We start from the raw sequence: 14,446 nt of genomic DNA, 5'->3' as shown, positions 1-14,446 counted from the left end.
CGCGACAGCAAGCAAGCGCTGCAACCCAAGGCGCTAAAAAACGCAGCGCTTTCGGTGTCCGTCTCTTCTCCCGGGGGTCTTCTGCCTCCTCCCGGAAGAGGAAGGAAGGCACGGGGTGGGGGTTGGGGGGGCGGGGGATGCTCTTCTGTTTTGCGTCCGGATCCCTGAGAACTTTGAAGAGGTTCTCACCGGGAAAGAGGGTTGTCGGACCGAGGCCAATGTTTGCAGTGGAGTATGAAGATGTCGGAGGAGCGGCTCTTAGTTCCGGACAGCCTCTCTTCAAACCAGGCTGCGGCTCCAGCGCATCTCTCTCCCCAGGCTTCCCCGATGGATAAAAATGCAGACCCTGAATTGATGCCACCTCCATCAGATGGGGATAACCAGTCCCGGATGTCCTCAGATTCTGTTTCTGCCTTAACTGTGTCCGAAGGGTTAGGGGAGGGGAACCCAGCTCCTCTCTCCACTGCCCTGGAAGCCGAGTTTAATGCTCCTCGAATCGAGGAGCAAGAACTTTCTGAAAATGCGAGCCTTCTTGCAGAAGAAACGAACGGGCCAGAGTTGGAGTCTGGAGAAGCCATGGAAGGTGTGTCTGAGGAACCCGCTCTCGACGATGAGGGAGACACGTAAGTGTCAAGTTGACCCTGGAATCTGAGAGTGGAAGTGAGAGAGACCTTATCCATCATTCCTCAGCCCCACTTCGCCAGGCCCATTTCTTCTTTGCTCTGGAGACCCACGTTTGTTGTTTCTCCATCTTTCAGCATTTGGAACTATAGCTTCTCCCAGTTACCTCGATTTCTCAGTGGCTCCTGGTCCGAGTTCAGCGCCCAACCTGAAAACTTCTTGAAAGGCTGTAAGTGGTAAGTAAGTACAATGGGGCAGGAAGATGACCACCCCCAGAATTTTCACCTTAAAACATCTACTTACCTGGCTGACTGTTATGGTGCACGCCTGTAATCCCAGCACTTTGGAAACTGAAGCGGGAGGATAGTGAGTTCAAGGCCTCATCTCTCCTGACAACGCCTCACCAACTCACCATGATCTTTCTCTTGGACTTGACTCCATAGTGAGACACTGTATGAAAAAACAAAAGCAACCTCCCACACTTATTTGAGGAAAGGATCTACTAGAGAGAGGTGGGCGGAGGAATCCCTAAGAGGACTGTTCAAGATTTTTCTTTTGGTACTGGGGATTGAACCTAGGGTCTGGCCCTAGGTGGTAGGCAAGCAAAGCTTCCTGCCACTGAGCTACAGCTTCAACTCTTTTTTACTTTATTCTCCAGACAGAGACTGGCTAAGTTGCCCAGGCTGATCTTGAACTGTGGTTCAAAAGTAGCTGGGGTAACAGGCATGCACTCCCATGCTAGTCATGAGCTCAAGTTTTAGCTAGGACTTTTTAGCTTCCCTTAAGAATTCAGGGGCTTACGAACCATATTTTCAAAAATATCCCTGACCCTACACTGGGAAGGCATAGGTCTGTCCAGTTTCTTAATTTTTTGCTGTGTTTCTAGGGCCCCTGATGGTTCCTGCATCTTGACCAATAGTGCAGATAACATCTTGAGGATTTACAACCTCCCGCCAGAGCTGTACAATGAGGGGGAGCAGATGGAGTATACAGAAATGGTAAGAATAGGGGCTGACTTTGCCCTTTTGTCAGACACTGCACATTTAAGTCCTTCAAGTGGATGGAGAAAATACAGTCTGTGGGTCTCCTCTTCACACACAGGACTTTCCTTCATTATGAATTTCCATGTATAGCATTTTCTGCCCTGAATTCTGAACTAATGAGATGTCTGTCCTTTCTTTAGTCAGAAATGTGTTTTTTTTTTAGAAAAGTACTGGACAGTGTTTATTTATAGATACTTGCTCAATGACTACTAATATGTCAGTCATTGTGGTTGGTGCTGGGATGATAAGGAGGTGGAACAAGATAGATGAAGAGCTGGTTGTCTTTGTTGTGTGGTTTGCAAATGTAAACCAACAAATAGTCAAGATCATTACAGATTAAAATAAATGCTCTAGGAAACCGAGGTAGGAGGATTGCATGAGCCCAGTAGTTCCAGTTCAGCCTGGGCAGCATAGCAAGACCCCCATCTCTTAAAAAAAATTGTTAAGCCAGGTGCCGGTGGTTGACACCTGTAATCCTCGCTACTCAGGAGGCAGAGATCAGGTGGAAATGGTTCGAAGCCAGCTCAGGCAAATAGGTCACAAGACCTGTTTCGAAAATACTTAGCACAAAAAGGGCTGGTGGAGTGGCTCAAGGTGTAGGCCCTGAGTTCAAGCCCCAGTACTGCAAAAAAAAAAAAAAATTGTTAAGTAAAATAAAATAGATGCTGTGATGGAAGCAAACAAAATGAAGGACTCTGAAAAGGAGATATTTGAGCTGAGTCCTGAGGAGGAATGACAGTGGATCAGTCATGTGAAGAAAGAGCCATGGAAAGAGTCTTCTAGGAAGAGGCACTGATATTACCAAGACTCAAAGCTGAGAGTCTTGTATGTTCACAGAACAGCAAGAATGCCCATGTGGAGGAGAGTGGGGTAAGGTTAGAGCGGTTACTAGCAGCCACATCATGTAGAGTTTTGTTCATATAGGCCTTTTGGGGTCTATTTGAGAATCCATGGGAGAGTTTTAAAAGAGAAGAGTGAATGGCTTCTGGGTGAACAAGAGTGAAATCAGGGAGACCTACTAGAATGCCATTTATCACAGTCCAGGAGAAAGATCATGGTGAGTTGGTGAGGTGTTGTCAGGAGCAATGAGGATGGATTTGAAGTATATTTTGTAGGATTTGTTGATCCATTGGATGTAGAGGTACAGAGAAAGAAGCAGTTAAAGATCATGTTCAGATTTTTGCATCTAGGTGGACAGTGGAACACTTTATTTACTCAGAGGAGGAAGCAGGAATATGAGGAGGTTTTAGGTACATTAAATGTAAAATGTCAAGGTAAGGGGAGAGATTGAGGTTGGGAATATGCTTTGAGAAGCAGAGCACATAGATGGTATCTTATGTCTTGAGCATGGATTGCATGGATTCAGTCTCTAGAGGGTGTAGATGGAGAAGATCTGTGCAGAGCCTTTTTTTTTTTTCTTTTGGTACTGAGGTTTGGATTCAGCCTTGAACTTGCTAGGAAGGCCCTCCACTACTTGAGCCATGCCTCCCTCCTCCTGCCCCCCCACCCCAAGTCTTGAGTGTTCTCCAGTATCCAGGATTAGGGTGGAAGTGACAAAGGTGGAGGTAGTCATGACTGATGCTGCTGAAAGGTGGAGTGAGGTGGACTTAGAGAATGACTTGAGAGGATTAGTGACCTCTACAAGAGCACTCTCAGAGGAACGACGGAAGGAAGAAGCCAATTAGAGTGGGTAGAAGAAAAAGTATAGGTGAAGGTTCACAGTGAAAGGAAGTCAATAAATGTAACCAGAGGGAATTTGGAGCCAAAGAAGGATTTATTGGGTGCTTTTGTGATGTCAGGAATAACCTAGCAGAGGAAGGAAATGATCTTTGTCTTTGTCTGTTTTGTGTTGCCACAACAGAGCACCTGAGACTGAGTAATTTGTTAAAGAAAAGACTTTTTCTCACAGTTCAGGAGGCTGGAAAGTCCAAGATCATGGGCCATATTTGGTGAGAGCCTTCTTTATTACAACCTGCCAGAAGGCATCACATGGTGGGAGTGTAAAAACCTGGATCTCTTCTCCTGCTCTTAAAGCCATTAATCCCATCATGGGGCCCCACCCCATGACCTCATCTAACTCTGCTTACCTCCAAATACGAACAATATATGAATTTGGGGTATAACTTTTTGACACATTTAAACTATAGCTAGGCTGTAGAAGAGAGAGAAAATAACAGAGTTAAGAAAGGCCGAGGAGCATCTGGAGGCAGTTCTTTGGTGGTTGGAAGATGTAGATATTCTTGGTTTCTATATTCTAAGTGAAGTATAAAGGGAGGTTTTCAGGGTCTGTGTGGAAATAGCTAGCAGAAGGCACAAAATGATCTGTTGTAGAGAGTAGAAAACCAAAATCACTGAGGAATGGAGTGTAGGTGCTCTTTGACTTATGAAGAGTTGTGTCATGAGATACAAATGTCGTAAGTTGAGGTTGCATTTAATACACTTAACATTACTGAACATCACAGCTTAACAAAATAGTGTGCTATACGGTGTGATACCACATATCTCTAGCCTGGGAAAAGGTCACAGTTCAAAATAAGAAGCATGGGTTTTACTGAGTCACATTGTTTCAATAGTCTGCATCATTATAATGTGTAAAAATTAAGTTGAACCATCGTAAGTTGAAGACCTTCTATGTTGTTCTTTGCCCAGTGCCTACCGGATGTTGGTTGCCACCTCCCCCTCAAAAAAAAAAAAAAAAAAGACAGATTCTCCCATGTTGCCCAGGCTTGTGCCACTGCCACCAGGTATTACCATGTATTTAGTGTGGTTGTACATCTATCCTGGCTAGTGACTGTAATATATATATATTTACACACACACAAATACATATAGATAATAGATGCTATAGGGAAAAGTAAAGCAGGGGAGAGGATTGGAAGAGTGAATTCCAATTTTATAAAGGATGTCATTACTTTTTTGGCACTGGGGTTCGAACTCAGTGCTTTACACTTGCTAGGCCAGTGCTGTACCACTTTGAGCCTCTCTGTCAGTCAGGATGTCAGTATTAAGGTGACATCTGAGCAGAGACCTGAAGGAAGTAAGGGAGTGGACCAAGGTAATACCTTGAGAGAAGACTGTGTTGATCAGAGAGGACCATAGGTCCTGTGGAAGTGGAAGTCACCAAGAACGTTAACAGGAAGATGAACGTTAACAGGAGGATCTATAGGGAACAAGATGGAGAACCAGCAGGGAAAGACTCAGGGAATGAAAAAGGGTGACAAACTGGGGGTAGCAACGCTGATGTCAAGAACTGAAGGGAGCCAGGTACCGGTGGCTGATGCCCATAATCCTAGCTACTCAGGAGGCAGAGATCAGGATCTTGGTTTGAAGCCAGCCTGGGCAAATAATTTGCAAGACCCTATCTTGAAAAAACTCAACACCAAAAAAGGACTAGTAGAGTGACCTAAGTGGTAGAGCACCTGCCCATCAAGCATGAGGCCGAGTTCAAACCCCAGAACTGCAAAAAATAAAAACCAAAACTGGGTTTGGGAAAGGGAAAGATTTGAACATGATGATGAGGACCAAGGTGATCCCCACCTATCTCCTGTCTTGAAGTGTGTACTGAGGAAGGGGTAAGCATTAAAGACACCTTAGCTTGAGAGGACCACAGCAGGTAGCCAGGCCAAGCAAGTCTAGAAGGGTGAATGAGGCATTCTGAGACAAAAAGGAAAAATAAGGGTGTTTTTGGATCCTAGAGTAGGAATTTCATGGGCCCCAGTTTAAGGATTTGGGCTGGAAAGAGTATGGAGTTGGGATTGAGATGTGTATAGAGCAGTGCACAGGTCATGGTGATACATGACCCAGAAGATTGGGACTTCTGTAGTGCCTGGGATTAATAGGGGAGGGGGATGTGAGTCTTTTAATTTTTGGCAGTACTGGGGTTTGAATTTGGCCTCATGATTGCTAGGCACATGCTTTTACCACTTGAGCCACTCCACCAGTGGGATGTGAATCTTGATGGCCTCCTGAAAGAAGGGTGGCTTGGTCATAAATACTTACCTAACATGTATTGACTAGACCAGAGGCTGCATCATGTGAGTTCTATGGGAAGGTATGCAGCACTCAAAGCCCTGGTTCCTGAACAGAAGAAGCTGGTGGTGTTTCAGAACCAGGGGCAATGGTACAGCTATCCTGAGAGGTTAGGAGCAGTATGGTCATTTTTGACCAGTGTGGTTAGACTCTGGGAAAGTTGGGAGGTTGAGTATTTATGGCACACACTTGTTTTGGAGAAACAGGAATGTTAATAAGGGAAAAGTCATCATTACCTATCACTCTACAAAGCTTAAGTGCTTGAAATTGTTTTTACATTCTTTCCAAAAACTCTGTCCAAGTACTGAAGCTTTTTATGTGCTTGTAATCATTGCAATAGATAGTTTTGCCTCCTGATTTTTTCCCTTTGAACAGTTATATCCTAAATGTTTTTCATGGTGGTCCAGTCTTCACAGTTACTGTGTTTAATTGTGTGTGACATTGCATTGAGTGCTTTTGATCCTTTCTGTTCCTTTCCTCTCCCCTTTCCCCTCTATTCTCCCCTCTCCTCTCCTCTCCCCGTTTCTCCCTTCTCTTCTCCCCTCTGCTCTCTCTTTTTTCCTTCCATGGGTGGTGTTTCTAGGATTATAATATTATAAATTACTCTTCAGATAACTAGGCATGGTGACACACACCTATAATTCCAGCATTCTGGAGACTGAGGCAGGAAGATCAAGAGTTTGAAGCCAGCCCGGCACTGGTGGCTCATGCCTGTAATCCAGGCTACTCAGGAGGTAGAGATCAGGAGGATTGCAGTTGGAAGTCAGCCTAGGCAAATAAGTTTGAGAGACCCTATTTAGAAAATACCTAACACAAAAAGGGCTGGTGGAATGGCTCAAGGTGTAGGCCCTGAGTTCAAGCCCTGGTACTGAAAAAAAAAAAAAAAAAAAAGAAAAAAAAGTTTGAAACCAACTGGTGAGACCCTACTCCAAGGGAAAAGAAAAATCTTCAGTAAATGTCTTCTTGTATTTTGAGGTAGGTTCTTTTCTCCTTTCTTCTCTTCTCTTTCTTCTTGCAGAGAATTGAACCCAGAACCTTGCACAGAGGGAGATTCTTTTTTTGGTGGGGCTGGGATTTGAACTCAGGGCTTCATGCTTGCAAAACAGGTGGTCTACTGCTTGAGCCATACTTCCAGTCCATTTTGCTCTGGATATTTTGGAGATGGGGGTCTCACAAAATATTTCCCTGTGCTGGCCTTGAACTGCAATCATCCTGCTCTCAGACTCCCAAGTAGCTAGAATTATAGCTACTTGTGAGCTAGTGAGCCACCATGCTCAGCTAGGTGTCCTTATTTTTCATGTTTGTGAGTTTAGCATTTGGAGATAGAATTTATATAAATTGGCAGTGTAGCTCAGAGTAGAGTGCTTGTCTGCCATGCACAAAGCCCTGGGTTCAGTTCCTAGTTCTGAAAACACACACACACATACATACATATTAGGGGGGAAATAAATTGTGGGAGAGTACTTTTGTGTACAGGTGGTCCTCTGTATCCATGATTGCTGCATCTGTGGATTCAGCCAACCACAGATCCCAAATATTTGGAAAAAAAAGAATTGAGTCTGTACTGAATATGTACAGATATTTTCCCTTGTCATTACATTCCTAAACAATACAGTGTGACAACTATTTGCATAGCATTTGTATTGTATTAGGAATTATAAGTTGCATAGAGATGATTAAAATATATTGGGAAGGTGTGCATAAGTTCTATGCAAATACTATGCCATGTATTACAGATTTGAGCATCTACAGATTCTCATATCTGTGGAGGTGTCCCTGAACCAATGCTCCTGGATACTGAGATGACTGTATTTCCATATACCTGTGTGAACTAGGTCTTCTTCCCAACGTAGTTTCCCAGTTTCTCTCCCTTCCCTTATATATTTTTGCACTTTCTGGAACTCTTCTTAATTCCCCAGCCTCTCTTCCCTGAGTCCTTACCCTATCATGTGGCTCTTGCTGCCCTTCTTGCCCTATTCAGAAGAGCCTTGTGTCCTGCCCCTTCATCTCTCAGATCGAGGATGGAGGTTGAGGTGTTCTCATTTCCAAATGCTAGAGACAGGCAGGCAATTATTCTTTCATTTTTGCAGGTTTTTTTTTTTTTTTTTTTTTTCAGATTAGACAGTGTCTTGCTATGTAACCCATGCTGGCCTCAAATTTGCTATATAGTCAAGACTGGTCTGGAACTTGAGGTCCTCCTGCCTCTACTTCCTCCCTCTACCCCCATGCCCAGCTTTTGCTATCTGATTCTCTCTCACTCACCAAGGGTATTGGCATCTCATAGCCTTCCTATGTTCCCCCCAAGTCTTCCATCATCTTTATGGCCTCATGTATTCAAGGCAGAAGCCTCTGTCTCATCCTTTAATCTTCCTAATCCCCCACATCCAATTAATTACCAAATCTCATTATGTCTACCTCATATTTCTGATCCACCCACTCTACCCCATCGTTTTAATTCAAGGTCCTAATATTTTGAGCCTTGTGTTACTGAAACAGTTTTCTATCTCCATTTGCTCATGAAAACATTATTTACTGACTGCTGATTGTGCACTAGGTGTTGGGAATACTGTGGCGAGTAAGGCAGACATGACTCCTACTGTCTCAGCTAGGGACTGTGCAGAGTGAGGAGCACAGGGCAGTGTGGGAACATGGAGCAGGGGCACCTTGCACAGCACTAAGGGTTAAAGAAGGCTTCCCAGAGGAAGAAGCATATGAGTTCAGAATGATGGGGATTCAATCCAGAGGAGTTATGGAGAAGCTAAGGAAGAATATTGCAGACTTGGAGACTAGTACATGTGAAGGCCTATGGTTGAGAGCACGATGAGTTTACCTTTTGGTACAAATCATGGGATGAAACCGTTTTCAGAAAGTGAGCAGATAGAGATGAGAGGGAGTTCAGGGGCAGGAGCATAGTACTGGAAGTCTTTTTTTTTTTTTTTTTTTTTAGAAATGTTGGTAAGAAAGCAGTGGTTGTAATGGAATCTTAGGTGGAATGGAGGAGACGAGAGTCTAGAGAAACCCAGAGGAGGAATTGGCAGATTTGGTTTTAGATTGGGCTAGGAGTGGAGAGGGAGTGAAGAGCAGTGGTGGGCAGGGCTGGGGCACACATTCCAGACTTGAAAACCAATGTGAGGCCCAGGAGGAGTAGCAGGTGCTGGGTCTGTTATGAACAAATTGAGTCTGAGGTGTCTGTGGGACATCTAAGTGGAGCTGTCCACCAGGTAGTCATTTGCACGGATTTAGAGTGTTGGGGTGGAAACTGAAGTCACGGCTGGATGATGTTACACTGAAGTAGTTGAAGAACGACTGGTGTCTGGACTATTAAAAGAGTGTCTTCAAATCAGTAAGTAAAAGACAACAACCTAGTAGAAAAATGGGCAGAAATTATGAAAATGTGTTCTTAAATTAAATGGCTGATAAATAGAGAAAGCCATGTAAGCCTGTTTTATAGTGATGATGGAAATGCAGATTCATGCCATAACAAAATGCCATTTCACAACCTTCAAACAGAAAAATTTAACTTCTGGCAATGTGCTTGCTGGGTGTAGCTCAGTAGTAGAGCGCCTGTCTAGCATTTGCAAGGCCCTGGGTTTGATCCTCCCCCCACCCACACACACACAAAAGAAAAAGTTTGACAATACCAAGAGGATAAAGAGCACCAGACCCCTTATTTTGGAGGGGAGAGGGTAACTAGGATTTGAACTCAGGGCTTTGCACTTCCTAGGCAGGCGTTGTAGTGCTTGAGCTGCACCTTCAGTTTTTTTTTGCAGTACTGGAGCTTGAACTCAGGGCTTACACCTTGAGCCACCCCACCAGTCCTTTTTGTGAAGGGTATTTTCGAGTTAGGTTTTGCGACCTGTTTACCTGGGCTGGCTTCAAACCTTCATCCTCTTGATCTCTGCCTCCTGAGTAACTAGGATTATAGGCATGAGCCACTGGTGCCCAGCTTTACTCTGGTTATTTTTGGACTTAGGGTCTCACTTTTTGCCAGGCCCACCTAGACTACAATTCTCCTGTTTTAGGCTTCTGGCCTTAGCTGGGATGTTACGTGTGTGCCACCATACCCAGCTTTTTCCTGTTGAGATGCGTCTCATGAAACTTAATTGCCTGGGCTGCCCTGGAACCATTCTCAGCTTCCCAAGTAGTTAGGATTATAGATGTGAGCCACTAATGCCCAACTTGCACCAGGCCCTTTTATATGCTACTGCTGGGTGGGTAAATTAGGCTGAGCACTTTGGAAAATTTTCATATTATCTCACAGAATTGGAAAAGCACATAATAGAGAGACCAGTAGATTACCCTTTAGCAGAAACTGTAGAGAAATCCTTCCACATAGGTTCAAGAATGTTAAAGCACACAAGCCAAGAAATAAATGATCAATGACTGTCAGAATGAGAGGGATAGATAGTCTGAGTACATTTAGAAGGAAGTTGTATGCAGCAGTGCAATGTGTGAGTTAAGAGTAAAATGTATCACCTTGGCTGAATCTCACCACACTCACAGCAGGATGCATACATGCGATAGATACCATTAATATTAAACTTAAAGTCATGTAACACAAGGGTAAGTACTATTATATGAATATATTCATATTCATATATGTATGAGAATGATAAATTCAGGACAGTGTTTACTGCTGAGTGAAGGCTTCTGTTAGGAATCCCAACCCCCTCACCCCAGGCAGTGCTGTGGTAGGGTGGAGCTATGCCATCCCAGCCCTTTTGTTTGTATTTTGGTTTTGAGATTGGGTCTCACCACTAACTGTCTAGGTTGGCCTCAAACTATTGATTCTCCTGCCTCACCTCCCAGGTAGCTGAGATTACAGGCATGTACCACCATGTCCAGCTATGAAAGATTTTTTTTTTTTTTTTTTTTGCAGTACTGGGGTTTGAACTCAGGACCTCATGATTACTGGGCAGGTGCTTTCACCACTTGAGCCACTTTGTCAGCTGAAAGGGATTTTAATGTATTTCTTTTTCTTAAGCTTTTAATGTATTTCTTTTTCTGGAAATGTCATTGATTTATTTATGACATTTATTTATTGATTTATTGATTTATTTTTGCTTTTTTCTACCACTGAGCTACATCCCCCAGTGCTTGTTTTGTCTTTTCAGATCTTTGCATGTTTGAAATGTTTATTTATGTATTTACTTATATAATTTTTTTGTAGTGCTGGAGATCAAACCCAGGACCTTGAACATGCCAGGCAACCACTCTACTTCTGAGCTATACTGCCAGCTCTACTATTGTTCAGCAAATACTTAAATATATTATTGGTTGGTTATTTGTCTCTAGGTTGGGGTAGGATTTGTTTCTTCCTCTTTACATTTTTAATAGAGAAAGTATGAAGTTAGTTTTGTTTTTGGTGGGACTGGGGTTTGAACTCAGGGATTTGCACTTCCAAAGCAGGTACTGTACCACTTGAGCCACACTTTCAGTTCCAAAAGTATGACTCTATACAGCTTTTTTGTTTTGTTTTGGTTTGGTTTTTTTTGGTGGCACTGGGGTTTGAACTCAGAACCTCACACTTGCTAGGCAGGCATTTTACCACTTGAGCCATTTCACCAGTCCTGTTTTGTGTTGAGTATTTTCGAATAGGTCTCCTGAACTATTTGCCTGGGCTAGTTTTGAACCAAGATCCTCCTGATCTCTGCCTCCCTAGTAGCTAGGATTACAAGCATTATAGCTTTTGGTGGCTTACATCTGACATTAGAGATGGAGTTAATGCTTGAACAGTGAGGTAAAGATTCTGTTGTTTATGAATACCCCATCTGCTTTCTGGTTAGTCTTCTGCTGTGCCATAAAACTTGTAGGGACATGAGCCTCTGACTCCTTTCCCCTGCCAGTCACTCTGACATTCTCACATCTCTCTCTGTCCAGGCCCCTGTCCTTCGAATGGTGGAGGGTGATACCATCTATGATTACTGCTGGTATTCTCTGATGTCCTCAACCCAGCCAGATACCTCCTAGTAAGTGATTTCATTAGCCACCACCCTCTCACTATCCAGTTTCAGGAGGACTCTGTGCTCAGAGTCGGGCTTCAGGTTTATTGGGAGGAGGAAGGGTCAGTGTGCCCTTCCTACGGGAGCTGAGAGGGCTGGTCAGTTGGCTTCCTCCCCTTCCTTTGACAGCACTGGGGCCTCAGTGTCCGTGTTTCTCTCAGTGTGGCCAGCAGCAGCAGGGAGAACCCGATTCACATCTGGGATGCATTCACTGGAGAGCTCCGGGCTTCCTTTCGTGCCTACAACCACCTGGTACAGACTTCCCCATCCAGCCCCATGCTCCTGGCCCAGCTCTCCTTCCTTGAGGACAGCTCAGGGCTTGCAGGGCCAGTTTTCAGCCCTTTCTGCCCTTAGGATGAACTGACGGCAGCCCATTCACTCTGCTTCTCCCCGGATGGCTCTCAGCTCTTCTGTGGCTTCAACCGGACTGTGCGGGTTTTTGCCACATCTCGGCCTGGCCGAGATTGTGAGGTGCGAGCCACTTTTGGTAAGCATCTATGCTTCCTAGGGAGGAGGAGAGGGAAGGGTGTCACCTGCAGTGCAAGGTTTTGCTTCATGCTCAGTATATCCCTGGGAGACAGGTTATGCCTGGTTGTAGAGGAGAAAAAGCAGGGCAGAAACTTTCCCAAGGTCAGCCAAATGGTTAGAGAATTGGGTCATTCCTGGACCCATACCATGTCTGACAGGAACCTTTTGGTCTCAAAATCTTCTAATCTTTACAGATTTTTTTTTTTTAATTTCATTCTTTTTTGGGAATGTCCCATGAGTATTAGGCAAGCTCTCTGCAACTGAGCTTCTCCTCCAGCCCTGTAGAAAACTTGAGTTTTCTGTAGGCCTTTAACTGTCCATCCCTACCTGGAAAAATTGGGATTAAGAAGGAAGAAGGGGGTCTTGGGCATTTATGTTCTTTGGGAGGATTGAAGAATCCAGGAACCATTAAAGGTCTTTATATTGATTTTGATAAACAGAATGGGGACATGCTAGAGTCCTAGCATGTTGGTGCTGGGGCAGGGGACGAAGGTCCTTAGCTGGTTAATGCCAGGTGCCATTGGCCTCTCCTTGTCCTCTCTAGCAAAAAAGCAGGGCCAGAGCGGCATCATCTCCTGCATAGCCTTCAGCCCAGCTCAGCCCCTCTATGCCTGTGGCTCCTACGGCCGCTCCCTGGGCCTTTATGCCTGGGATGATGGCTCTCCTCTCGCCTTGCTGGGAGGGCACCATGGGGGCATCACTCATCTCTGCTTTCATCCTGATGGCAACCGTTTCTTCTCAGGAGCCCGCAAGGTAGGGGTCATAAGTTGAAAGCCCAACACAGGTGGGTGGGGAGTGGGGCAGGAGTGGGGAGATAGTGTGCAGCTAGAAGGAGGTGGGAAAGTTGAGGTGTTGATTGGGAGGATGGATACTCTAGGCTCCTGTTCTGTATCTGCAGGACACTGAGCTGCTTTGCTGGGACCTTCGGCAGCCTGCTCATCCTCTGTGGTCTCTAAGTCGAGAGGTAACCACCAATCAGCGCATTTACTTCGATCTGGACCCGTAAGTGACCGTGACCCCTTCTGGTCTAAGGCCCTGGTGCCTCCTGCTGTAGGGTACCAGACCCTGGGTGTGAGGGGTTCCTGCCCCAGAGGTGATGCTGATCTACTCGAAAGCCTCCTCTTTCTTCCAGGAGCGGGCAGTTCCTGGTGAGTGGCAGCACTAGCGGGGCTGTCTCTGTGTGGGACACCAGCTGGGCCTGTGATGATGAGAAGCCAGAGCCCGTGCTGAGTTTTCTGCCCCAGCAGGACTGTACCAACGGAGTGAGGTCCTCAGTTCTCGTCTGTGGCGCTTGGGGCAGGGGTTGGGGAGGGAGGTGAATACCCCCGGGAGGAAGCATCCTGGCTCAGTTGCTGACAGACTCTTCCCTTCTCTCCCTCTAGCCTGCACCCTAGCCTTCCTCTGCTGGCCACTGCCTCTGGTCAGCGTGTGTTTCCAGAGCCCACTGAGAGTGGAGATGAAGGGGAGCAGAAGTTGGACCTTCCTCTGCTCTCCCTGTGCCGTGCCCACCTCGAATGTCGGCTTCAGCTCTGGTGGTGTGGGGGGTGCCCAGACCCCAGTCACCCTGATGATCGGGGGGAGAAGGGACAAGGAGGGACAGAGGGTGGTGGGGGTGAGCTTATATAAAAGGGTTTTAGTAATACTCAAGTCTTCCGTGTCTGTTTGGGGAGGCAAATGACAGAATTCGGGGCTGGGTAGGGGGATTAGTAGGCTCCCTTGTCCAGCTTGGGTAGGGACTGGCATATTGTTCCTGAAACCAGAGGTTGAGAGGTGGGACCAGGCAGGAGCCAATGGGTGGCTGAGCTTGGTGTGAAGTCAAGTGGGTGGGTGTGGGGCCTTATGCCATTGACTGGCTGGTTGCTAGGCAACTTGGTAAACTGAAGGGGAACCTGTTTGAAATCTCACTCCCAAGGTGGGCTGCAAGGGCCAGGGTGAGCAGAGCTAAGCAAGAGTGGCAGGAGCTCCATGTCATATGGTTGGGTGTGACAGTGTGAGACTGACTGAGCAGACAGTGACAGACAAGGCATTGCTCACTCCACACTACCATCATCCGGCAGCAGAGGGACCATTACTTAGTTCTGGAAGGGGGTGCGGGAGTACTCCCCTTTCCTGGACTCCCCCAGGACTGAGCAACTCAGTAGCCAGAGTCAAGGACACACAGGAAAGAGCAAAGGTGCAGAAAAAACACAGATGTCACATTCTTCTTGTTAGATGCAGGACAAG

The 14,446-nt window shown here is 45.7% G+C and overlaps 1 protein-coding gene across 1 annotated transcript; it reads left to right on the top strand.

Moving 5' to 3' along the window:
• Positions 1-116: 116 nt before the first annotated feature.
• Positions 117-13,849, top strand: Wrap53 (WD repeat containing antisense to TP53). Its single transcript, XM_020151249.2, has 10 exons — positions 117-623; positions 759-857; positions 1,508-1,619; positions 11,574-11,662; positions 11,857-11,947; positions 12,050-12,182; positions 12,768-12,976; positions 13,122-13,225; positions 13,356-13,490; positions 13,606-13,849. The coding sequence occupies exons 1-10, from the start codon at positions 235-237 to the stop codon at positions 13,847-13,849; spliced, it is 1,605 nt and encodes a 534-aa protein (XP_020006838.2). The 5' UTR covers positions 117-234.
• Positions 13,850-14,446: the final 597 nt, after the last annotated feature.

This window comes from Castor canadensis, chromosome 11 (genome assembly GCF_047511655.1).
Source record: "Castor canadensis chromosome 11, mCasCan1.hap1v2, whole genome shotgun sequence".
Lineage (NCBI taxonomy): Eukaryota > Metazoa > Chordata > Mammalia > Rodentia > Castoridae > Castor > Castor canadensis.
This window is presented reverse-complemented; position numbering and strand designations above follow the sequence as displayed.